General features: G+C 36.9%; 2 protein-coding genes across 6 annotated transcripts in view; both read right to left on the bottom strand.

The window, feature by feature from the left end:
• Positions 1–265: 265 nt before the first annotated feature.
• On the bottom strand, positions 266–4604 carry kcna6a (potassium voltage-gated channel, shaker-related, subfamily, member 6 a). Its single transcript, XM_067436796.1, has 2 exons — positions 2872–4604; positions 266–827 (listed from the first exon to the last, which is right to left on the bottom strand). The coding sequence occupies exon 1, from the start codon at positions 4323–4325 to the stop codon at positions 2892–2894; it is 1434 nt and encodes a 477-aa protein (XP_067292897.1). The 5' UTR covers positions 4326–4604; the 3' UTR covers positions 266–827; positions 2872–2891.
• A 6804-nt stretch (positions 4605–11408) lies between these two features.
• Positions 11409–26626, bottom strand: part of gramd4b (GRAM domain containing 4b) — a 36512-nt gene continuing 21294 nt past the window's right edge. For 3 of the 5 annotated variants that reach the window (XM_067435789.1, XM_067435793.1, XM_067435792.1), the window contains exons 4-20: positions 26282–26402; positions 26070–26128; positions 25093–25228; positions 23885–23910; positions 23617–23708; positions 23161–23252; positions 22897–22945; positions 22737–22808; positions 22599–22642; positions 20679–20788; positions 20423–20577; positions 19875–19892; positions 17195–17345; positions 17012–17105; positions 16716–16806; positions 16565–16633; positions 11409–14147 (exon numbers count right to left, since the gene is read on the bottom strand). In XM_067435789.1, the coding sequence (XP_067291890.1) occupies positions 14031–14147; positions 16565–16633; positions 16716–16806; positions 17012–17105; positions 17195–17345; positions 19875–19892; positions 20423–20577; positions 20679–20788; positions 22599–22642; positions 22737–22808; positions 22897–22945; positions 23161–23252; positions 23617–23708; positions 23885–23910; positions 25093–25228; positions 26070–26128; positions 26282–26402 (1496 nt within the window). In that variant the 3' untranslated portion in view covers positions 11409–14030. The remainder of the gene's footprint in view (positions 14148–16564; positions 16634–16715; positions 16807–17011; positions 17106–17194; positions 17346–19874; positions 19893–20422; positions 20578–20678; positions 20789–22598; positions 22643–22736; positions 22809–22896; positions 22946–23160; positions 23253–23616; positions 23709–23884; positions 23911–25092; positions 25229–26069; positions 26129–26281; positions 26403–26626) is intronic. The other 2 variants (XM_067435791.1, XM_067435790.1) reach the window with 2 other exon arrangements.

Genomic DNA, 26626 nt, shown 5'->3' on the forward strand with positions numbered 1-26626 from the left:
AACAATTATATGTGGTGTCTGAATAATTTTTGGTTTGAATATATATATATATATATATATATATATATATATATATATATATATATATATATATATATATATATATATATATATATATATAATGACCAAGTTATGATCATATATCATGACCAATTGGGGTAATTTATCAAGAGAAATAATTAAAACAAACTTTGATTATCAATGTGACAAAATATTTATTTACCAAAAATAAATTAATTATACCTCATTAATGTGTTAGAAAAATTGTTTGTTGGTCTGATGCTGGGCAGTTTAACTAACCAAAACAAATGTTAAGGTAACAAGTGTCAGACCATTCAATACATTTCATCATGAGCAAAGGCAACATGGGCAAACAGCAACTCTTGCATTTTTAAAGCACAGTTTACACAAGGCAGAGATTTTAAGAGCAATATCTCATAAAGCAATGGCAAAGCTTAAATCAATTTATACATAATATGTAAATCAGTTCTAAATTACAAATATACAATATATTACAAAAAGCAGTGGCGGACTGTGAGTAACTTTTCTTGTAACATTCACTTGTTTTGATCTCCTTCATTTATTTTGTATTTCATTGATATTTTGGCTAAATTTGAAAGCTTCTCTTGACGCACTAACGTCATATATATAATATTATCACATAGGCTAGGTATTTGCTTTATGCACATCAATGGTTAAATGGAAAAAGTTAACTGTATCAGCTTTGTATCAACACCGTCTACAGACGCACACATATTGCATGTTTATGAAGATAATATGTACTTCTGTCTTCTTTTTAGAGAAGAAATGCCTTCATCTGCTGCATCCTGCAAGTAGAAGCAACATCAAGGTGGTGACAGATAATGAGACAAGCATCCATCAGTGAATGTGACATCTGCCTTCCTAAACAGGTTACAGCTGTAGGACAGATCCCTACCCCCGCCTCAAGGGGGCAATCCATACCCATAATATCACATTGGTCCTTTTAACTCTTTCCCCGCCAGCGTTTTTGAAAATAGTTACCAGCCACCGCAAGCATTTTTGATAATTTTTTACAAAAGTTTCATGACCCCTGGGATATTTTGCTGTGTTTTGTGAATATATGAATATGCAATTTCAAAAGAAAAAACTGACCCTTTACTTTATTCTAGCTTCAGGCATTCCTTTTTTATAAACACTTAAAGGGTTAGTTTACCCAAAAAATGAAATTGATGTTATTAATGACTTACACCTGTAAGACCTCCGTTCATCTTTGGAACACAGTTTAAGATATTTTATATTTAGTCTGAGAGCATATCCAAGTGTATGCACACTATACTGTCCATGTCCAGAAAGGGAATAAAAACATCATCAAAGTAGTCCATATGTGACATCAGTTAGTTGATTAGAATCTCTTAAAGCATCGAAAATACATTTTGGTCCAAAAATAACAAAAACTATGACTTTATTCAGCATTGTCTTTTTCAATCCTCAAATAAAGATTCAAACGGTTGTAAATCAGTGAATCGATCAATGATTCGGATTGCGTGCCAAACTGCTGAAATCACGTGACACTGGCGATCCGAATCATTGATTGATTGATCAAAGACAATGCTGAATAAAGTCATAGTTTTTGTTATTTTTGGAGCAAAATGTATTTTCGATGCTTTAAGAGATTCTAATTAACTAACTGATGTCACATATGGACTACTGTGATGATGTTTTTATTCCCTTTCTGGACATGGACAATATAGTGTGCATACACTTGCATACGCTCTCGGACTAAATATAAAATATCTTAAACTGTGTTCCGAAGATGAATGGAGGTCTTAGGGTGTGGAACAACATTAGGGTGTCATTAATAAAATCAATTTCATTTTTGGGTGAACTATCCCTTTAAATATGGATGTGTTTCATAAAAAAGCAACATTTTGAGCAAAAAGCCGAGAAAATCAAATTTTTGATGAGGATCAAAACAGATGGGGTAGATCGAGTCCATCCCTACAGCTTAAACAGAGTAGCCTACTATAGGCCTACCTCATCCTGGTTCAACATTTTATTCAGTAACATTAGGCAGTTTTGATTTATATGCTGTTTGATGATGGATGATCACATTATTTATGCATATTTAGACACATTTTGCATATTAAAAAGTTAAGGGGAAAAAAGCATAACAAATAATGACTTTGGACACCTCTCCAATAAGAATGACCCATATGCTTATGCTATTGCTTGTTTCTGCTGCTTCTTTCCTGTGTTTGGTGAAGAGATTCTATACTCTTTCAAGACATGTCATAGTGCCCTCTATAACAGTAATAACAAGAAATCTAGAAATTTCCATCAATGGCAGGGAAAGAGGTAAAGGGATAGTTCACACGAAAATTAAAATTCTGTCATTATTTACTCACTCTCATGCTGTTCCAAACCTGTATGATTTCCCCCCCCCCCCCCCCCCCCCCCCCCCACCCCCCCCCCCCCCCCCCCCCCCTGCTGAACACAAAAGAAGATTTTTGGAAAAATGTTTGTAACCAAGCTGATAGAACAACCATTGACCACCATAGTAGGGGAAAACATACTATGGTAGTGAATGGTTGTTCTATCTACTTTGTTACAAACATTCTTCAAAATATCTTCTTTTGTGTTCCGCTGAAGAAAGAAACTCATAGGTTTGGAACAACGTGAGGATGAGGAAATGATGACAGAATTCTAATTTTTGGGTGAACTATCCCTTTAAGTTTGAATGGCGCAGTCCAGTGGACAAATGTTTAACAAAAAAAAGTGTGCGGTTTACATAAAGCTCCTTCTCTCAACGGAACTCTAGAAACAAGAACAGTTTGACTCTAGAAACAAGAACCCCCAAGTAATGCACATCAAGACTAATGTAATACTCACATAAGCTCTTTTTGGATTTCTTATACATCCGAGAGTTTGACTGCATGTTCCTCTGATGGATTCAAATTTGATATGCTCGATGAATTCCAGTCCTCATCGTTTGAATTTTCTGATATCATGAGAGAGGGTTTACTGTCACTTTTAAGCCGGTCACATAGCAAAGGTAACGGGCGGCCACAAGTTACGTGCGTGTATTCCACTTGCTCCTCCTCGTTGTTCTCTCGGTGATAGAAGTAATTAAAATTCGACACGATTACTGGTACCGGCAGGGCGATTGTGAGAACTCCTGCAATGGCACACATCGATCCAACAACTTTGCCACCAATGGTGACGGGATACATATCGCCATATCCAACAGTAGTCATGGTAACAACCGCCCACCAGAACGCGTCAGGGATGCTAGTAAAAGACGCGTCTGGGTTATCCACTTCAGCGAAGTAAACCGCGCTGGAAAACAATATAATGCCGATGATAAGGAAAAATATCAGTAGTCCAAGTTCTCGCATACTCGCTCGCAGGGTCTGACCAAGAATTTGGAGACCCTTGGAGTGCCGTGAGAGTTTGAAAATCCTGAAGACGCGCACCAAACGGATAACTCTCAGTATAGCGAGAGACGTGGTCTGTTGAGAGCTTGCCTCGGCCTCAGAAAGGTCTAACCCCAAAGTGATGAAATATGGAATAATAGCCACAATATCTATGGTGTTCATGATGTCTTTGAAGAAGACGGCTTTGCTTGGGCACGCAAGAAACCTTACAAACAATTCAAAGGAAAACCAAACCACGCAGATTGTCTCCAACAAGAAGAACGGATCCATGAATGTGCTCTTTCTTTTCCCTGAAGTCGTTCCGTTCGGCGCAAGGTGGTTATTAAACACACGCTCATCCTCTCTAAATTCCGGCAAAGTTTCTATACAGAAGATAACAATTGATATCAGGATGATCATCACAGATACTATAGCGATGATTCTGGCTGGCCCTGAGCTATCAGGATACTCGAACAGCAGCCAGATCTGGCGCTTTAACTCACTGGACGGCATGGGCCGTTCATCTTCTTTCAACAAACCCTCATCCTCTCGGATATGTTGGACGGCGTCATCGCCGATCTCGTAAAATTGAATTTCATCCAAAAAAATCTCAACCGGCACGTTGATGGGTCTTCGAAGCCTCCCACCTGACTGGTAGTAATACAGGATCGCATCAAAACTCGGTCTGTTTCTGTCGAAGAAGAACTCGTTCCTCAACGGATCGAAGAACCGCATCCTTTTAATCGGGTCTCCTAGCAACGTGTTCGGGAATCTTGCGAGCGTTTTGAGCTGTGTTTCGAAACGCAGACCTGAAATGTTGATGGTGACGAGCTCGCAACACTCCTGCTCAGGATGCTCCACTTCGCAGACGTCCTGGAGGGGGGCAGCGTGGTCCACGCTCTCATGGTTATCGTGGTTCTCTCGGGTCATCTTTGCTCCCCGAGAGTGTTGCCTGTTGTTCCTCCGCGACTTTCCGCCACTCCACCAGTTGCTTGGGTCCGATAGCTCCAGCCTGACGGAGAACGAGCCCTAAACTAACTTCTAAAACTTTACTAGACCTACTTAAAAAAAAATGGTTTATTGGTGTAGGGGAATAGAAGTAATTCTCACAGCATGCTCAGCCGAGAGCTTAAACAGATATAGTAGCTAGCACTCAGACTGCTTGAGACAGCAAAGGGTGGGCTGACTTTGATTGGCACACTGAAGCAATGCGCGTTGGCTGTTTTGAACTTTACTGGCACGAAGTTAGTTAGAACCCGTAATTTGAAGACCAAAGAGATTGATGTTGTTTTAGTTCAATGTATTTATCAAGTACATTTGAATTATTAATATATAGGCCAGGTCTAAATAAAATAGCCTATACAAGTCAGTATGTTTTGTTGAACAACTGACCCCCATGTGACCCATTTATGATCAATTTACAAATAGTTTTCAAATTCAGAAATGTTTCCAAACAGTTTACTTCACACCCGAAAAACCTTTTCAGTGCTCCTCAGGCCTCGGCCCTCTTGAACTGAGAAGTAAAAGTGCTGGCTTGACTGACACCTGAGCTTGCGCAGAGGATGAAGCATTACAGCAGCTACACTGTACGACATTACAACTAACACCAGGAGGCCCCAAATAGAAATGTGATCATGCCTCAGGTTCATTGGCGCTGATTGATATGGAGAAAGAGAGAGAGAGTGAATCACCACACCTCCAACACCTGTGTGCTGGCAGTTGAATCAGCTGTCTTGGTTCATATATTATGTGCTTTTGCTTGTTTGTTAGACTTGTGCTTTTATAGCTTTATTTTCAACAGAGCTAGCCATGGATCTTAATTAGTGGTTCATCATCAGTGTGCAAAATTGCTAACATAGGTCAAATAACAAAATGGACAATTTTGGGTTAAAAAAAGAAGAAGCATAAAGGCCTGTTCTATGACGTTATAATAATCACTCTATTTCTGTGAGAATATTGACAGCTAAAACGATAATGACATAGATTAACAAAATTGTTGGAATCACTTTCAGAACATTTTTTTCCTCCCAGATAATGAATAATGAAACTTTGACAGTGAAAATTGTCAAATTTAAAGAGCTTGAACATTTAAAGCGGCAGACGAAAAAACTGCAGTGTGCTTAAAATAAAACAATATCATCTGCTGGTGTAGGCAATAATACCATACTTATCGTTCTTGGTGTAAATGAGTCTTAAAGGGGTCCTGAACTGCGTTGTTTTATCGTTTTATAATGTTTCCTGTGGTGCATGTATCCGCTTGTTAAATCGTGACGTAAGGAACGCTGTTTCTGGGTCCAAGCCTCAACTCGTTTCACTTGAGAATGCCATTGACGCCCGTTTATGAGTGCTATTGTTTCATATTAAACATCAAACATTTAAAAAAACATTTTAAATACTTACAGTCTAAACAGCATTCTCTATGGTCACAGCGTTACAGACATTAATATTTTAATTTAATTTGATTTATAAAAGATGAATCACTGTCTGGCCATCTGGAATTTTGGTATTAGGAAAAAGGTTGTTATTATTATAACTTTTTTTGTAGTGTTACACCACATTTTGTGTGTATAGCACCGTTTGTAGTTTTTCTTGTGGTATGAGATGACCTGGAAGTGCTGCCGCGTGACGACAGCCTTAACAACCTGATAATGTTAGTATGATTTTATAGATTTAATGATAGTATGGTTTTGAGGGGCGTATCTGCTGTGAGACTGAGTGTAAACGCCCACTGCTGTGATTGGCTGACACCTTGCATATGAAATAGAGTATTACATGTGAAACTTTAGGACGTATATTCTAATACAGCTTTCAAGATTAACTAATCGTAAAGTGTTGATTATATCATTATTCAGATGTGTGGCATTGTGTTTAGATCGCGGTATGAAGGTTTGCAGTGATGAGCATTGTAGCCGATCACAGACATGTTGAGCGCATGAATGCAGCGATCTCCTTATTGCAACTCGATCTCTGCACTCTCACAAATGCTTTCATCATAACTAGCAGTACATTAATAATTACATATCAGAAATCCCTGGTCACAGATCAGTCAAACCTGTGCCGAGATATCACCTGATTTACAAAAGAATCCACAGGGAGATGTAGGCTACTGAATACAGATGAATAATACTCAACTGAGACATTCACATTGTTGAAAATTAATAACCACATTCCTTTGGAAGGTGATGTAATTTTTCCAGTAATTCTGTATCACTCTTCTCTGCTTGTCATCTCACTAACACCCCAGTGGGTGGGGCCAAAGTTGCAATGAAAAAGTAGGCGTTGGTTTTCTTCAGTTCTGAAACAGGACAATCAGGAGGTATTAGCCTGGATGCCAGCCGAACTCAGCCCCATCAGGGCTAAGAAATCATCAGGACGGGCTTTAGACGATGACGGACAGATGATAAACAGTAACGTCTTCAAAGGCGCTTGCCTTGGATTGAATTTGTTTAAATCCTAAACGGAGAGCTTTTTTGTATATGCATTCACCTTCACTATTTCTCTCTGAAATGATTATCATTGGTAAGTAGCTGTGTATCCTTAAAATCTTTTTTTTTTTTTTACAACACCAGAAGATCGATGGTGTTTGGGGGGTAAAATATGTGTTATTTCGGCAAGGTTGCCCGCTAAAATTGGCATTCCGGGGTATATCACATAATTGAAGTTGCTTCAATCCGTGGACATGGAAAACAACCTGCGGAAAAAGGCAGACATGGCAACAGAGTGCAGTTGAGTTCTGTTGACATTTGACAACTATGTTGTTCGTCGCTTCGTTGCTCTGATTGGTTGTAGGTCTATCCAATTGAGTCTATTTATACCTGCATCTTAAAAGAAACTGAAAGTGTATTTTCATCATGTCCAAAAGCCAAGTTATTTTACCATCTTATCAGTTACATAGTTGTCTTTTATGATTTCTATATCTAGCATTGTATTTTCCTTCTTTCAGCTTATCTGTCAAGTCTGTGACTCATTTTGTTGAGTATCGAAATGATTGTAACTTGGTTAGGCTATATCTAGTGTTGTAGGCTACTTCTGCCTTTATCAATAAATTACTCAAACACTGTTACCGCTCCCGACATTAAAAATAACTGCATATGGATTTAAACAGATATGATAACTCAGTGCGGCCTTTCCAAGTAATCAGTAACAATAGATTGAATCTTGAAAATACTACAGAAAAATCGCTCTAGCCAAGTTAGAAAGGCCAAGGATTCCCATGAGAGGAAAATGCTGACAGTATGCAATATGCCACTTTAATAGATGGCACCAGCACTGATCATGTGAGTGAAGGACAGCCCTATGGGACGAGATATCATCATTCAATTCACACCCAAACGTCAGCATGGAATTCCGGTAATGTTCATATGCCGTCAGGCTCCCCGAGGAATCCGAGCTCACGTTCCATCTTGTTGTGTGTAATGGTGTAATGGTACATCCAAGAAATGTAACATGTTTTCAGGTATGACAACCCTTAAGTTTTAAAGATTTTAATGTGGTGCTGATAATCTTCAATGAAAGTTTCTCTCTGCTTCTGTGCAGTTGTGTTTACTAGTCTTTCCCGCGTCTAAATAAAGCTCAGATGAACTCGGAGAACATCCCTGTTTAGTTTATTAACTCATATTACACACTCTTGTCCAACAGAGAGCTTTCACCATCCCCTGTGTGTGTGATAGTACCTTAAAAAACACTTGCGTGTGCGTGTATAGTGGGACAAATTTGTACTCATTCACATAACAAGTATGTTTTGGCTCAGTAGTTGATTTGCATGTGAGGTAACACCTTTTTAAAGGGATAGGTCATCCTAAAATTATTTTGTTTAATCACCCTCATGTCATTAAGTCAATGTCCAGGGTTCTTTTTTGAAAATGTGTGAATAAAAATTGAGCAGGTCAAATAAGCAGTTTTGATCATGTAAACACTGTAAAAAAAATATTGTTAGTTTAACTTAAAGTAACCCGGTTGCCTTAAAATTTTGAGTTAATACAATAAATGATTGGCTTAATCACAGAAACTCAAAATATTGTTATCTGAACCACATAAAAGTTGATTTGACAAAAGAAAAATGTGGATAATTCATAAATATTGTTTACAGTGTAAACATTTTTGTTTAATTAAAGCAGATATAAAAATAAATACAACAAATATAACTTAGAAATGTATATTTTATAATTATTTTGATTTCTAAAGAATATAAAAATGTATCTTTTAGTGTTAGTAAATAAGACTTAACTAGTAGCTTCTATAGATATATAGTCATATAATATAGCCATGTCCTCTTAGTCAGACGTGACAGACTGATATATGATGGTTGACTTGAGAGATTTTCCATCCTCTTAAACATTTTTAGCCCATTTTTGTGTAGTTATTCTTCTGTGACCTAAAATGAGCATGATAGATTGTTTGCAACAACACCTAATTACTACATTTAAGGTGAAAAATGTGTTTGTCAAAACAGGCTAAGAAACACCTGCTTACTGAAGCTCAGCAGGTTCATAGTGTGAGACAGTGCTAAGTTGCTGCTGACTTCAACACCTTAAGCTGCTGCAGATCAAGGCTTCCTCCATAGAAAGTGAATACGACCGCAAGGCATTGCGCCAGTTCTTGTAGTTTGATGGTCACCAGTTTTAGCAGGGTGTCAGTTGAGCATGATGACCATGTTTTTGCTGATAGGCGACCATGGCATGAAGCAAGGGGGGGTGAAATCCGAGATAGGAGATCCGAAAGATTGGAAGGTTTCTTCTGCATGCCCTGTTCCTGTCCTGACTCTTTCCGGATTATGATTACAGTCCTTGATTAAGACTTGCCCTTTTTAGTCTAAGACACACGTCTGATTGTCTGCAGCTTCGGTGGGATCTGCTGGAAGGAAAAGCCCTGGAGTGTGTTTTGTTCTGCTCTACGTGAAAGTGTTGTTTTTGAATGGGAATGAACGAAGGAAATCGTTTGTAATGCCATTTTATTTGTGGTTTATTGGAGGTTTACATTCCTCTCATTTCTGTTTATTTTTATATAGAATTTAGTCATCCTAATACATTGCTTGTTTCTTTACTTCCAAAAATTTGAACCTTAAAATTACATTCAGTATTTTTATTGCACTATGCCGTCATCTTGGACTCACAGTGGCACCTAGTGGCGTGGATGAAGAATTACACAGACATATTTAAAATTAATTTAAAAAAATGTTTAAACGTCATAAAAATATATATTATTAATAAGAATATATTTAGCCCATATCAGCTACAAGGATATTTTATATACATAATAATATATTAGAGAATTATACACACACAATAATATAACTAGTGCCAGGGGAAAGTAATTGTGATTAATCGCATCCAAAATATGTGTACTGTGTATAATTATTATGTATATATAAATACACACACACACACATACATGTATGTGTGAGTAAGATTTTATATATATATATATATATATATATATATATATATATATATATATATATATATATATATATATAAAATGAAATTTGAGTGTGAATCTCACATTCATTCTTTAAGTGTGAATGCTCTAAAAAAATTATGAAAAAGGGTTTTTCATATACGAATATAATTTATTGACTATTTCCAAACAGCACAGCGAGCGGCCATATACCATTTAGTATCTCTGTATTAAAACTGACACTGTAGCTGAAATGTTGACGCACGCGATACAGCTGAACATTGTGTGCATCATTTCTCAATCTTCTCAGTAATACTGTACTGGGAGAGACAGATGTTTGACCCTCAGATGCAGCTGAAACTGTATCCAGCCTCACAAGTATCCCTCTGGACTGCCAGGAACTACAGCTAGTATTAATAGCTCTCCAGCACTTTCTGAAGAACCATATTGGAAAACCTCCTCTAATACATGCAATTAGTCTGCATTGAATCAATCAATAGCCAGTTTTAATGAAGAGCTATATAACCATTGATCCATGACTGGAGTTCTCCTCTCTCATTCAGCTGATCCATGCATTTATAACAGGCAATCTGGTAAGACAGAAAGCGGTTGGAAATGTTTTCTTAGACTCCGTTTATTTATATTAATGACAAATTGCTTGAATGCCACTAAAAACCCTTTCACAGACTCGAGATCTGCTAGCTTTCTTCTAACGCTGTGGTCCCACGTATTTCAAAGTTCACTGTCTATTGTCAATAGAAATATATGGGGGAAAAACAGCAAACACAGAAGTCACTTTCAAACAAACCAGCTTTTCAGTTAGTTACCTACTTATAGCCAACCAGAACCCATTGTAAAATCTCCATAGGGGAAATCCTTCGCTCACAGATTTCCTGATTGTGTAGATTCCTATTGTACTTAACAATTTATCAATGTTGAAAGTGAGCACACTTTAAGAACTGTAATTATAGTGGAGGCCTGTAGGAGTTTGGCTCTTGCTGTTGACATGTCGAAAAGATGCCATTTTCTGCGCTGCTAAAGCAAATCTACTTTGCATGCCCTTTCTAAAACCGACACCATCGTTACTGTCTGTATCACTGTGTATAAGAGCTGAGGGAGCCTCCAGAGCTGAAATTCAGATATGGTGTTAGGCATTTTGTTTCTGAAACACACTGTTAGTGATAGACCAATCACAACAGACTATGCAATCTGACCAATCAGAGCAGAGTATGCTCTCAGAAAGGAGGGTTTTAGAAAGCCTGAATCCTCGCACAAGCCGTTTCAGACTCTTTGAGAAATGAGGTGATGTGCAATGTATGAGAAAATGAAGACCGTAGATTAATGTAAACACTGTAGGAGACCTCCAAAACAAAACGAGGAATATTTAAAATGGCATAAAAGCCGTCCTTTAAAACTCAAGCTTCCCTATCAGCATTAGAAACGGATGCAGTTGTGGAGAGCTCGTTCATGTGGTGCCCTCTAGTGAAAAACAAAAACAAAAAAACAACACTATCTGTTATGGCACTCTAATACATTAAGACTGACATTTGTGTGCATTTATTTCATAGCATAATGCTGTTAGTCTTCTCCACAGGTGGAAATAAAGAAAACAAACAATTAGATTACAAAGAACTCAGAGATTTTATTTTTTCTCCAAATGAAGACTTATGAGAGGAAAGCAGGAAAGTTTATCAGACATGTACATCCAGTGTAAATACAAATGTTTGATAAACAAACATCCTGTCAAATTCAGCACATCAGATTTACTCAAGTCTCGGAGTAGTTTACCAAATTACCTTTTTTCCTCTGCAAAGTCTAATAACCCAGTCACTGAGTGGCCTTACCAATGCAAATGCGATTGTGACAACTGTGTGCTATACAACCAACTAAATGGATACTTGACTGAAACGTAAAACGACTTGAATGGAGTAATACACTGAGGGAAATAATACAAAAACAACACCCTTTCATGCTACAGCCATCATCTTCCAGGGAACAATAATCAAATTATTAAAGCTGGAAAAAGATTGTGTTATAATGCAAAATAAAAGAATAACATGTTCCAACAAGGCATTTAAAAACTATGATTTTCCAGCTCCTTCAACATTCATCACAGGCAATAAAGGCTCATTTTCATGCCCCTGTCGCTCCAGGGATCAAACTAGCCTATTGTGGAACACAAATGTCTGTAAACTAAACTGTTCTGGGACAGAAACAGAGTGCAAACAACAATACACATTTATTTGGCAAATGACAATTATCGGTGGTAAATTTCTCCACTTCAAGAATCAATAATTATAATGGAATTTGATTTTAGAACAATGTTAAAAGGTGAAATTAATAAAACCAAGGTGTGCTAATCATGTGATTTCACAAATACATCTGCACAGACAATATTACCGTCATATTTATTTTAACTAAATTATCTTCCACTATATAAGTGGGCATATATTAAGTCCAAAAGTGCCATTTAAAAATCTATGGTAAACAGCATCCAAGGAGTCCAAAATTTAACTCCAATAGGCATATACCGACTCAAAATGATTAAAAAAAGAAAATTTCAAGTAGAAAATGACTCTAAAGAAAGAAATAACATAAGGCAGAATAAGGCAGGTGAGAAACAAGGCTTGAAATGGATAAAACAAAAAAGAAGTGACTGTCTAAAGTGCAGTTTAGCACAGCACATTTTGAAATGCATAAACAGGAAGAGCCAAAATAAAAGTGTCTGGGACAAATGATCCAGAAGATCATGACATGCTGTAAGATTCTCTTCACTCTCTTCAGAAAGAAAAGACCTGCTTTTAATCCAAAAGGAGCTGATAAAATCTGCATAGTCAAAAGTTACAAATAGAAATGTTATGGATGAGTAAAACAAAGTAGCACTTTTTATGCATCATGTCAATTTTGGAGTTCCCCTTTTAGAAGAATCATAACATATTACATACATCGAGAAATTAGCCTGTTGTTTTCAGTAATCAGATCTTATTTTGGGGCACAATATTAGTAAACCAAGACATTTTACTAACCATATTAAAAAAGGCAATACTTCAATAATCTCAGGGCTCAATGACAAGGAATGCAAATTAATATATTAACATGACCAGCTAAATCCTGCTTAGTTTGTCTTTTATTTGTGCACATTCATTTAATGAGTGATAGTGGTGATTTTGTGCTTTAATAATTTTAAAAATAAAGTTTTTTTATGCACCCTGATGTTTATCCAAACCAGTATGAAGATAAAATACCAAAAGCATTTGAATATTTAATCAACCTAATGTTGCTTCAAACCTGGGAGAGACTTTCCCCCCCTCTATCCATACATTGATTGTTTGGGTGTGTTGTTTTGGACGCCATTGACTTTCACTGTATGGAGAAAACCCTCCAAATATCTTCTTTTGCGCCCCACAGAAGACAATCATATGGGTTTGAAGCAACATGAGCGCGTGTAAATGTTGACAATTTTCGTTTTGGGGTGAAAAGAGCAGCTTGGACATTCTACCTAAATATCTCCTTTTATGTTTTACGTAATAAAATCACTTACATGAGTTTAAAACAACATGAGTAAACATTTTAATTTTTATGTGAACCACTCCTTTAAAATGTGAGGTTGTATTTATGTCAAGTTAATACAAGTATCACGAAAAATGAAGAGAGAGTTGGCGCGTCCAGAGGAATGGTGTGGTCGGCAGTTGCAAGCTGCTTTGCGCGTATGGATTTCGGGTGACGGTTAAATCTGTTCCTTTCCCCCTTAAATCACATCTAAAAGCTCTCGGCAACACCAAGTGCCGTTTCTTTGTGCAAGGCCAGCGGTGATGCAATTAAGTGAAAATGGCGGTAAGCTTTGAGAGACGGTTATACACACGGATCACACAGAGGAGTACCAGCTCCTGTTCTGAAGTGGTTTTTCGCTGTTGTAGGACACAGGACAGACAAGTAAGAAGAACCATCCTATAACCTTATAAAATAACAACCATCCTGACAAACACTTGAGTAAGATTATAGTACGTCATTGGAGAGAACATTATATAAAACACCCCTTCCTAATACTCACATGTAATCTAAAAGAGAATATGAAAACTTTTTTTTTTTTTGCAGTTTCTCCTCCGCAAATCCATCGTTTTGGGTTGGAGATTGGGTGGACAACTTCCGGAAGCCATCTTCTCCATATAGCAGTTAGGTTAGTGCTACAGTAAGGTTAGGGCTGCCTTGTGGACTGCCTTACGTCATATGTTGATCCAGCTATGTCTCTGGGTTTGTGACTGTGGGAGCTGCTGTAGAATTTACGATCTTCATGTACTGAGTATTGATGGCATCAAAGGCCTCGTCCCGGTGAATCATGGCACCAAACACTAGAGGCTGCGGAAGAGACAGAACAGTTAGTGTACTTTTCACACGTTGATTCACAGTAAGGTTCGCATGGATGAGTCGCAGCTGGTATGAAAGCGATCCAGTATAGAAGAGATTCTACTTGCTGAAACTACTTTGGTGCCTGATTAGAAATCCAGCAGAATCGCTTTATGATGTCTTTTAGATCACATCATATATAATTTAACCAATGCTAGACAGTGAGCATTACACATTCAGTTATTTCAGTTAGTGTGCAAGCTAAACAATAAGCCTAATAGTCCTTTTTTGGCACCTTCTTTGTTACCTAGCTACAGTGGTAAACAGCTGCCTGTGGTGCCATGGTTTGGTGCCAGAAAAAACAATGTGCAAAGAAACTTAGCAGGGTGAAAGGGTGGAATTGAACTGCGTAAACAACCTTGAAAAACACCCCCTTAATATCATACTACAGACAGCTTAAATCATTATAAATTTGAATATTACAGAAAAGAAAAAAGTTGCACAGATAGCTTTTCAGTTTAATTGAATCATAATAAACCTGTGTGCAACGATACTCATTACAACTCATTTAGCCTATATGTGCACAGTAGGTACAGTATATACATGTGCATTTTACTATGTAAACAGTATATGCATACAATATACAGAATGTATACATATACACCAGGAAAAACCCAATGTCAAATAAATGCTGTTTTTTTAAAACTTTTTTTTGTTGCCTTAAGTACTATGTATTAACATTTTAATTAATAATTTGATAGAATGCACTTATTGTGTACATACATGTTCTTACATTGTACTTAACTTTTAAAAATTGCCTGCATGTAATTACATCTGTAATCAGTCTGTAGTTACATTTATAATTACACGTTTGACACATCCCTCACACCTCACCCTATCCTTAAACTTAACCATCCCACCACAACTGTCCCTAACTCTACCCGTATTCCACCTCAATATCAGCAAACGTTTCCACAAAAATAATAAGCAACACAAACAGCTTTGGGCAAAAATACCACTAAAAATAACAAAAAAATGCCCCTACAAATTCAAGCTAAGGGGGCAAAATATGCCCCAGCACAATGCAACATATTTTCATGTCACTTTTATTGAGACAGACGCAACACATTTAATGAAAAGCATTCAAATTTAGATCTACTCGTGTAGCATGAGTTTTTGAACATATTTTTTGGCAGCATCGAGCATTATAACCAATCACACACACTTCAGTTAAGCTTGTGAATGCAATGGCCAATCAGAGGCATTTTATTGTTTTTTTTATTAGTTTAGTTCTGACTGAATTCTGCACTCACGCAAATTCTCTCATCATTAAAAAACAATGCGCAGATACAATGTAAGAAAGAGATTCATTTTGTAGTGTAGAGAGCTTGAATTGATGGAGCGCTTCAGTACTCATTTTCTGTATATAAATAATACCCAGTTTGGATAAATAGTGTTTATGCTAAAATAAAAAATAAAATAAAATATATATTTTCTAATGAAGAAAAAGTAATAAACAAATTCATAAAAATGCTCTTATCCTGTTCTTGTCGGTGTATAGACAGAATATGATGTCCTATTCCCCCCCAAAAAACAATGTTTTTAATGTATTATTTTACATTATGCAATGTTTTTTTCACCTTCGAGCAGAAAATAAACCCAAGTACCATGTTGGATGCAGCCTGCATACATATATACTATACATACGCATGCACATATACACATACACACAAGCTGCATCTGACATGCCACTTATGTTTAATTACTTTTGATGCTCTTAAATGTGACATGGCAGATCGCTATAGTGCCTCAGTTCAAGAGGCAGCTTCAATACAATTTATAGCATGGAAAAAAAAACATGCATGGATATCAGAAGGTATGTTCAAAGATACAGTACATTGTGTAAATGAATCGAGTCTCATGTGATCAATCAATCGGTGTTGACGTTGATATAACAGCTTGTGAACAATGTCTAACCTGGCATTTACCTCAGGAAAGTTGTCCAATGTTCATTAGTTAGCTATAAAAAATAACTAGAGAAGAGTTTATTTACTGTTAATTATATATTTATGCTCCAATAAATTTGTCATGAAGACAAGTGTTTATGAAAACTGCAACAAACATTTTATTTTTTATTAGTGTAATTATTATATCTGAAAATAAATAGCAGTTGAATATAATAGTTTGAGCTCTGTTGTTAATTTTAACCTCTGATATTATAGTAAAGTACCAAATGAGAGGCTTCCTTTTATAATTTGCAGCATTATTTGGGAGAGATTTTTTTCTTTTCTTAAGAAAATCAAACTATCAGTATCATCAGCTATCATCCTGAATAATCAGCTGTAGGTATTGGCGGAGAAACTTGGTCTCAGTGCATCTCTAATATACATGCTCTCGGATATTGTGTACATTGGCTGCTGGCCACTTACCTTTAGAGTGGATGGCGTTGTAATTGAGATCCCCATCCCAGATCCAGGCAACACTGACAACACCTTGTACTGTTAACATGCGTAGAGAATCCAGTTAGAAACTTATCACTCAATATAAACAAGTTAAACATCCACAAAACATCTGGCAGACCTTCTGAATGTCTGTGATGTCTTGGAGCTTGATGACTTTGTTCTTTTTCGAGGAGGTCGCCCGGGAACTGGAGCTCTCGAAGCACAGGTAACTAAAAATACAAAACATATTGTTTTATCATGAGAGACTGCAGTGGGCCTAACAATGCTCTTATATGACTCTTGTGCCATATTGTTCAAATGTAACAAAACATTTACACCTTTGTTTGAAGTAAATTCTGAAAAAGCCCTAAAACTGATCATCTGCAAATCCGTAAACTAAGATACCGCAGTACAGGGGCATCTGATCATGCATACTTTTCTGTGACGTAGAGGACACCATTGCGGATGTAGTCAGTTGGCATTTTCCTGTCCCTGTTGATCAAGCAACATCGCCATCCATTCTCGCACACTGTGGATCAAATCACACATTCTTTTACAATTAAACGACACAGCAAGTGCATATGAAATGTTCAAAGCTACCGCAGTTTCCGTTCCTACCTGACAGGGGGCGCTCATTTTCAGACAAGTTGAAGACTTCATGAAACGGGCCTCTCTTGGTGTTGTAGGCCCGTCCGCTTTCCTCCTCACGGCCAATCCCGCATGACATTCCAGCCGATTGAGCGCCACGTGCTACCGTCGGCTGGATCTGCTGTGAGGGACAAGCAAAACGATTGATTTAGGAACAGGACGTGTAAAGCCCCAGAACGGCAAGGTTCCTGTGTGCCAACGAAGGATCAATGCTATCTTTGAACTCCTCACCAGATAAAGAACAGAATTGATCCTAGATCAGCACTTTAGGGCCCCAAAAACAACACCCATGGGGGTAAGCTTGTCAATCGTTATAAAACCAGTGAATGCCATTGAGCCAAGCAGCAGTGTTGACCTATAGCACAGTGAATGATGGGTCAGTGGCTCAGCTGCATGTGGGCTCCTGGTGACAGACTCGGTTCTCTGGGCTGGATGCCAAACAGTAGCGAGGGATGCCTGGAGGGTGCTGAGGACTAGTGCAAAGCTCAAAGCCAGAAGTTAAACAGCCACTTATCATAGGTATTACCACTCACCAACATATGACCATATGACCACGGTATTAGTTTCTTTATAGTATATGTTAGAGTTTGGGGCTGAGCAAGACAGATGTCATCTGATAAATGTTTAATGGGCATTTCTTCAACTACAGGCACTTTTAAGCCTTAGGAGCTGATATTATATTATTTATATTATATTATTATATTATGTAAAACAAAATGCTATTGTTATTTTAAATATATATATATATATATATATATATATATTTAAAATAACAATATCATTTTGTTTTACATAATATACACTATAAAATTAATTCAATTTTAAATGAATAAAATTAATATAGTATTCACAATAAAATATGGTAACGTTCCAATGCCATCATGATTTATTTTTACTACTTTCTAATTGTCTTATGAATATATTTTATTGTTTAAGTTATACAAATCTATATGAATAATAATTATTATTGTTAAAACACAGATGTTTCAATAATTTTTCATTGTTTATACTCGGTTTCATTATTTATTGTTATTAATTATTAATATTGCTGTTATATAGATTTTTACCATTTAAAGAAATTAAATATACATATCTATAACAATAATAATAATAATAAAACAACTATGATATTATAAACAAAATTAAAATTAGTGAAATTAAACCTATTTAATCTATTGTGTGAAAACTATTTATGGCAATTTTCAAAGTTTTTCTCATGTTAATCATGCATGTCTACTTTAGACTTTGTTAGTAGGCAAATTATATAAACTTTTGAGAAAAGTGTATGTTAAAGGAAGTGTATGTAAGATTGTGGCCAAAACTGGTACACTGGTACAAAACTGGCAATCACTATCCCCTCTCCCCCTCCCCCGAGGTTGCCAGATAGGCTGCAGGATCAGCAGGAACATTTGTAGCTGCAGCTGTGGTAACTAGAGCAGATCTGGCAACCCGGATGCAGAAACCCTACTGAATTCGTGATTGGTAGATAGGTGGAGGGTGGAGCTTCAGGCCAAAACACAACATGACAACATCAACATCAGTTGAGGGCTGAGACAACAACTTTTAAATGACAATATCCTGGCCGGCCGGATTACTGTTGTCAGTCAGTGATATAAGTATTTGAAATGAACATGATTTTTTAATGTCTAGTGACATGACATAGGGCCATTTTATGATTAATTGAAATGCATTTCTTACATACAGTTCCTTTAAGATACTTTATTTTCTAAAAATCTACAGGACAAGTGGCCACAGTTGAAGAAACCTTATATTTGCAGAAAACGTCTTCATCATGCATAGAGTACATCTGCAAATACAACATATCCGCAAGAGAAATGTTGAGTAATTCGCATACAACTGACTTCATGTAACTAATTCAAGGATCCTGGATCCTATAGTCATACAAGCACATAATATGCAACATGATTCAAATAACCATTTTGAAAGTAAATATATGCATTTTTTCGAAAATAATTAATCTGATCACCACTTTACCTCTCCATTTTCTTAGAGGTAATCGTAAACTAGCTTTGAAAAGTAAACACTATAAAGTGGCAACATCAGAAGAGCCAAGCTTTTCAGAGTTCCTAGCCACCTACACAAGACATTTATGTAATGGGGAAAAAATTTGAAGTCGTGCATAAATAGAAAAGGATGATAGTTTCCTTTTAATTCTCAACAAATGTCTCCATAAAGTGTCATTTGTTGCTAAAATGAATAAAAGCTTGACTGCTCTAATGTAGTCACTGGTTCAAAATACTATAAGGCCTATTATGCTACACTAAACTATAGCACAGAGCAGAGAAACTCAGATATAAACCCCGCATGTCACACACACACACACACACACACACACACACACGATTTCTACACTATCACCTTGTCTGATGACGATGGATCAAAAACATCCTCGTACTTTTTACAATCTTGTTCATATACATGTTTTGTGCAAATTAGTGAGAAGATGCATTTTGAAATTGACAGTTTTTGATCCAACTGCCAACAGACATTGTCAGTGTTATACTGCATATTTCTGACAACACACACACACACACACACACACTATATAAAACGCACACACACGCAGGACCAGCCATTGGTGGCAAACACAGGCACTGTTGTCAAACCAAAGGCCACACTAGATCCCTACCTTTTCAAACCCAGACAGCTGAGAGAAGAAAAATAACAGAATAAACATGTGACAGACCATCACACACACCAAAATCCTGCCATTTATTAATGAAAAAGAGGAATTACACATCCTCCATTGGCTGAATTCATGTTTAACGATCTTGTAAGACTGTTTTAATCTGCCCTCCACTTTATTTGTTTTATTTTATTTCTTTAAATTTAAGTATATTTTGAGATGTTACTAGCACCAAGATACAACTCTTATTCAAGGCTTGTAATGTAAAGACTATATTATAATTAATATATATTCATTTGACAGCTTGGCCAGGTCACTCTTGAATTACACACACATATTGTATTCAATTACTATGTATTATTTTTGCCATCAAAAGTTGTATCTTGGTTAAATAAATGCTACTAACTAAAAGATTTAGTACTTTCGTTCATTTTCAGTCATAACTGACGAGTTCCCCCTCACAAAGAGATAAAAAGGGAATCAGGATTAATATTTAACAAGCTTTTTGAAACTGGAACAATGAGGTCGTGCATGCGAACAGTTCCACTCACCCGTCTGCTCAGTGTGGCGTTGTTACGCTCTTTGAGCTGCGGGTCTGTGGGTAAGTTGGCCCATACAATGTAGGGTGTGTCGTACTTGTCCCTCAATTTCGGGCAGCTTTTGAAGATGAAGTCGATGATGAAGAATTTGATTCCGGCATAGACCCCTGAAATAACCACAAATACATGAAAATGAGAAATTTGAGACAAAAAATAAAGAAAAGAAAAACATTAAAATCATTGTTGCATGACAAACTGAATGTCTTACCAATCATGAAGCCCATAAGTTTATATGGCAGCAAACAGGAAACGATGAAGGCCATCCACAAACCAACGTACAGTTTCTGTGTGATTTCAGGCTGCACCCACATGAACAGACTGCAATGCAATAAATACACTACATATCATACATATATTATTTTAAAGGTCCCGTTCTTCGCGATTCCATCTTTCAAACTTTAGTTAGTGTGAAATGTTGCTGTTAGAGCATAAATAATACCTGTAAAATTATAAAGCTCAAAGTTCAATGCCAAGCGAGATATTTTATTTAACAGAAGTTCCCTTTCAAAGCCTACAGCGAACGGCCGGTTTGGACTACACCTCTGCACTTCCTGCAGGAATGACGTCACTGGAACCGTTTGTTGACTAACCCTCCGCCCACAAGAACACGCAACATAGGGGGCGTGGTCTTGTTGCTCTCCCACGTGGAGAAGAGCGCACATTCAGCGCTTGCATCTCCCCGTTATGGTAAGAGGCGGGACCTTTCCGGGCAAAGTGCGCTTAGCGGCTGTCCAATTACAACACGGGAAGCGCTGGCCCAATCAGAACTCGTTATGTGTTTCTGAAGGAGGGACTTCATAGAACAAGGAAATCATCAGGCCGTTTTTAGGACAGAGAAAACAGCGCTGTACAGATAAGTAAATTGTGTGAAAAATACTGTTTTTTTACACGCGAAACATGAACTGTTGAAAAATGTTGAAATGTTATATTGCACACTGCAAACATAATCAAAGCTTTGAAAACACGCGAAGAACAGGACCTTTAATATTATATGCTCTCTCACAATAATACTTTTTTTTATAAATAATAATAAATATAGATGCAAGCAACAATTAACAGGGTTCAAGCGCTTTAAGGCCTTAAAAAAAAAGAAGATAAAAACATGTTTCATTTAGCAAGCTTGTAACCACTTTGATCATAGATGGAAAGGAACATTTACAGCCAAAACAGGCAATTTACCACAGGAAATATATGGTTTATAATTCTTTTTAACAGCGCCACCCATGGTCTGATCTCCATAAGTTTGCACACTTGTTTATGTCACAAATGCTCAACTTGTTTCATGAAGTTCTTTGTTTTCATTTAGGATTTATAAGCATCTCGGTATATTTGGCCACAACCATTTTTCAAAATTAACTATAGCTATTTAAAGGCCAAAGTTAAAAACAATTCCGATAATTACAGACTAGTTTGTGAAAGTAGATTTTTAAAATAATCTCCAATATTTAATGAACAATACGATTGACAGCGGCGGTCCTAGAGGCAAAGTTGCTCAGAACGAGGAATCCATGTGGTATGAATGATGTGGGCGTGTGCAACTAAATAAAAATAAATAAATAAATATGCGAGCAAATGCGCATAGTCAAATGCATAGCCTTGCAAAGTATACATCTTTTGACTCACATGAGAATTTGGTGCATGTGCAGTTTTGAGAAACCTCTCGCTATGAGTTACAACCCATTTAAATACTGAAAAAAAACGTGCATGCACAAACATCTGGCTCTACTGTATGCTGACCCTCGCGTATGCGTAAAAAGTGATGCATACTTAGGCTCTTAAGGTTGTGTAGTTTATAGCCATTTTTAATTTTTTTCCATGTTATAGAATCACCAAGTGGCCAGTCTCTGCATGTTTTTGGAATGCGACCACAGAATGAATTCTCTGAGATTTGCACTAGTGCAAAGTGTGGTGAAAATATCTCATTATGTTCACCAGGCTTAACCATTTTAGTAAAAGTGGTTCCACCTTCTTCTAACGTTTTGGTGGCCCTTAGAGAAAATTTCAACTTTTTGTTTTGCTAATTATCGACAATCAGACTCTTGCTGCACTGGTTTGCAATCGTTTGCAATATACACCGTATATACAGTCATACTGCCCATCCCCACAATATAATATCTAACATACTCACTTTTTGATCTTTTCCAATACGTCTGCCATCTTTCCAAATAGATTCTGTATAGAGACATCACTTGTGTGTCAACAGATTTATGTGTGAAGCAAACTGAAAGGTTTTACACCATCACAGCTAGAACAAAATTACAATTACCTGTGCTTTCTGTGCAACATCCAATACTAACTGGAACTTCTCTGAGACCGTAAGATCTTCCTTTGGAGGTTCCTAATAAAAATAAGAGCACAAATTAAGCATTGAGGCATTTAAGCATGCAAATTTTCTGATGTTAATAAAACAAAATGTTAATGTTTACCACTGATTCAGACACATCAGGCACAATGCTCCACTGTATCCTCCAACCCCTGAAAAATATACAGAAAGAACTGTTTGAGTATACATGTTTATAAATGTAATCAAAAGATTTTTAAATAATTGATTTAAAATGCTTAATGTTTTCTATGCCAAATAATATTTAAAGGGATATATAATTATTGATCAGGTCCCATGTCATGCAACCAGCACATGGGTTTGTGAACTAGTTGTGAATTGAACCAGTGATAGATAATGTCAGACGTACTTTGCTATGAGGTAATTCAAGGACAACCGCAGAATGGCTAAAAATAGAAACATGGGGATAACCCAGCCATGCCAGGCAGCATTCATATAGATCTGTGGAAAAGATGAGAGGGAAGAAGACATTAAAATGAAGAATGGCATGTCAGGCGTGTCTCTGGCTGTGTTGAAACCATGTTAGCCACCATACAGAAACATGTGGTGGCACTATTATCTACATTTTTCTATCTTAAGATAAGCCAACTTTTATCACAGTGACCTAATAAACATTAAACAGTGTAACTGATTAGTTTAACCTGAGGCGGGGCTTTTCCAAATTCCAACAATGAGCTTGGTGACACACTTTATTTATTTTAATTATGGTAGTAAAACAGACACTTTGGACTGGGTGGCTCATTCACATGATAAACAGTGATGAATAGTGTTTGAGGGGTTTGTGTGGGTGGGTGGCCATGCTCACAATAAAGGCGATGGCTGACGTGTAGACAGAGTGCCAGCTGGATAAGGCAGAAAGGTTCCTCATGAAGTTAGTTACAGGTTTAGCACCCCGTTCTGAAAACACACGCAACACAGACCAGAACACAGTCAGTTTCATGCCTGTGACAAAGCAGAGGTGAAGGGAATTAAACACAGACTGATTGGGAATTAAAATGGGGCTGCAATCCATTCAAATATTTAGCGTTATGGCTTGGAGGGGTGTTTTTTGGTTGCAGTACGAAAACACTTACTGAGTCGTCTCATATTTTCAGTTAATCTGTAAAGAGGAGAAAAGACAATTAATTATTTAAGCAGATCTGTTGGGCGGGTGAAATTATAAAGCCAGAAATAGCATGAAAATTGAGACTGTATGTAAAGACGTCAGTAGAATGTCCTGTCCAGCTCAACATTACAACAATTTAAGATAAATAAAATAAAAAAGAATAAAACCAGAAAAACCTAACAAAAAGTTTAAAATCACCAGTAGCATCAAAATTACATCCAGGTCATTCAATATTATGCAGGACATTTTCATGTTTTCATTAAATACATTTAAATATATTGGATAAAAATATGAAACTATTCAGTTTTAAATTAACAATAGCCATAAATAATAAAATACAATAGGAAATAAACACGCAGGCAATTTAGTCAAACATACAAAAGCAGAACTCTAGTACAGGAGTTAAGTTAAATATAGCCTAAATATAATGCAACGAAACTCAATTTTCCTCTTAACCCAAAGATTGGCCGTTTGATTTACCCCAAATTATTATCTCTCATGTTTAACCACCATTTACATAAAAGCCAGCGGAAAATTCTTAAAGACTGCCCGAGATGAAGCCGTTCTCTGTGGGTACATGAGCAATGACTGAGCAACCGCTGGCGGCCTGGAACTCACATCTGCAAAAGCACCTAAGCAAATTGTAAAATAAGTGCTATGTTTATATACAAGTCACATTTTACAGGTATAAATTACTACATTCTCACCTAAAAAAATCTAATAAAAAAACTAAAAAAACCTACAATTTCACAACAACAGTAGTATCATTATTTTTTTTAAATATGGTGGTTTTGCATAACCGCCATGGCAGTTGCCGCAAAAGTAGTGATACAAAGGGTAAAGCGGTTCCAGTGCTGATACTGGGGGAATACCGGACGGCTGGAAAAGGCTCTCACCCAATCAGATTCAAGAACCAGAAAGAACTGTTGTATAAATAAATATATCTGTCTATATTGATGGAAAGTACGCACGTGCACGCGCACGCACACGCACACGCACAAACACCTTTTAGTATAGTTGACCAGAGTACGAGTCTGACCAGGGTTTACAGAGTTCAAAAGGTACTGCATAACAGGAATGACCCAGGGCTTGAGCAGTTCTCTGTTCAACCACCCTTCAAAGCCTGTAAATTATTAATCTAAAGAAACCAAAGGAGGCTTTATTTGGGCTGGTCACCTTTTAGCACTTAGTGGTTCCTCGGTCTCGACTGTATTCTCCTCAGGCTGAAAGCGGAAGTCTTCGATATAAACACCAAAGCGCTCATAGAGCCATTTCCACAGCCGGGAGCTTAAGGTCTCCTTCTGTTTGTCCCCTATCAGTTCAAAAACAGCAGAACACTTCAATGCAGCATTACAGACATTAAACTGAGTCACAATATAAACATCTACAACATAAAAAGGGCTGCAATATTCTCAGAATTCAACTGTCAATTGAACATCATCACTAATTTTAATTTAAAACAGACAAAAGGCTCATTAAAGTGAGCACTTATAGAGCAGACACATTCAGGAATAAAGTACAGTCTGAAATGAGGATGAAGCATTGTTTGGCCTTTTATGGGCAATTTCAAAGGATGTTTAATTATAAGTGAAATGAAAACAAAGTTGAAGAAATAAATTAATGAATAAAATAACCGAAGCATGAAAGAAAGTGATTGTTGAAAGCTAAAATCCAATATCAATCAGCTGAAGCGATGGATAAACTATAATCATGCTCCTCAAATGAACTTCAAAATAAGGGCACTGGTGTGTAAAGTGTTGTTAAGTGCACAGAACAAAATTGCAAATTTTGAGGGAGGACAGGTGCGCAAGCAATTCAATTTATTCTTCTTGTTCTAATGTTTATGAATCCGGATTATTCTGAGGGACTGTGTGCCCCCAAATAGAAATTACACAACGCACAGCCAAACCATCTCCATATGACAACACGAATACCAAGAGTGTCATTCTCAAAACCAGATAAAACACAATAACATTTTATTTAGGAATGACAAAAATTACATTGAAGTATACTTTGGGCTTTAGTTATTAATTTTCTAACAATAATGCATAAGTGAATATGATGTATTGCTTTTATAGATGCCAAAATTTGAATGCATAAGTAAATGGTTCTCAGGATTTCTATAGGTCTACGAGGACAAACTAAGCTTTTACCTGTTCCATTGACTGAAGTAACTTGTGGCTTTGGAGGTGGAGGTGGTGAATCTTCTAGTCTGGACCAAGCACCAAGGTGTTTAAAAACATTAACATCAAATACATATAGAAATAACTAAAATGAAACATAATTTAATAAGCTATATACAATAGATGTGCCAAATGCTGTTGTGGGAAACTTGTACACTGTGGAAAAGCATCACCTCCCATACCTGGATCTGAGAATATCATTCATTTTCTGCTCGAGATCGACTCTTTTCGATTTCTCTTTCTCCAGCTCCTGCTTCAGGGTGTCGACATTTGTCTCTTCTCTGAGCTTCCTCAACTCCTCCTCTGTGCGTGATACACAAAGAAAAAAAAAAGTTCAACTTCATGATTGAAGGACTGAGGAGATTGTTGTTGACGTCAGGAAGAGCAGTGGTTTCACTGGAAACCTTCAGCAAGCTTCAGGTCTTTTGGCTACAGACATCAAATAACCAAGTCAGCTGGACATTGTTGCAAAATAAAACCCGACAGCATGATTAGGATCTTATATCACTCTCTTGAGGTTTATTTTG

This window comes from Pseudorasbora parva, chromosome 25 (assembly GCF_024679245.1).
Source record: "Pseudorasbora parva isolate DD20220531a chromosome 25, ASM2467924v1, whole genome shotgun sequence".
In the NCBI taxonomy this organism is placed as follows: Eukaryota; Metazoa; Chordata; class Actinopteri; order Cypriniformes; family Gobionidae; genus Pseudorasbora; species Pseudorasbora parva.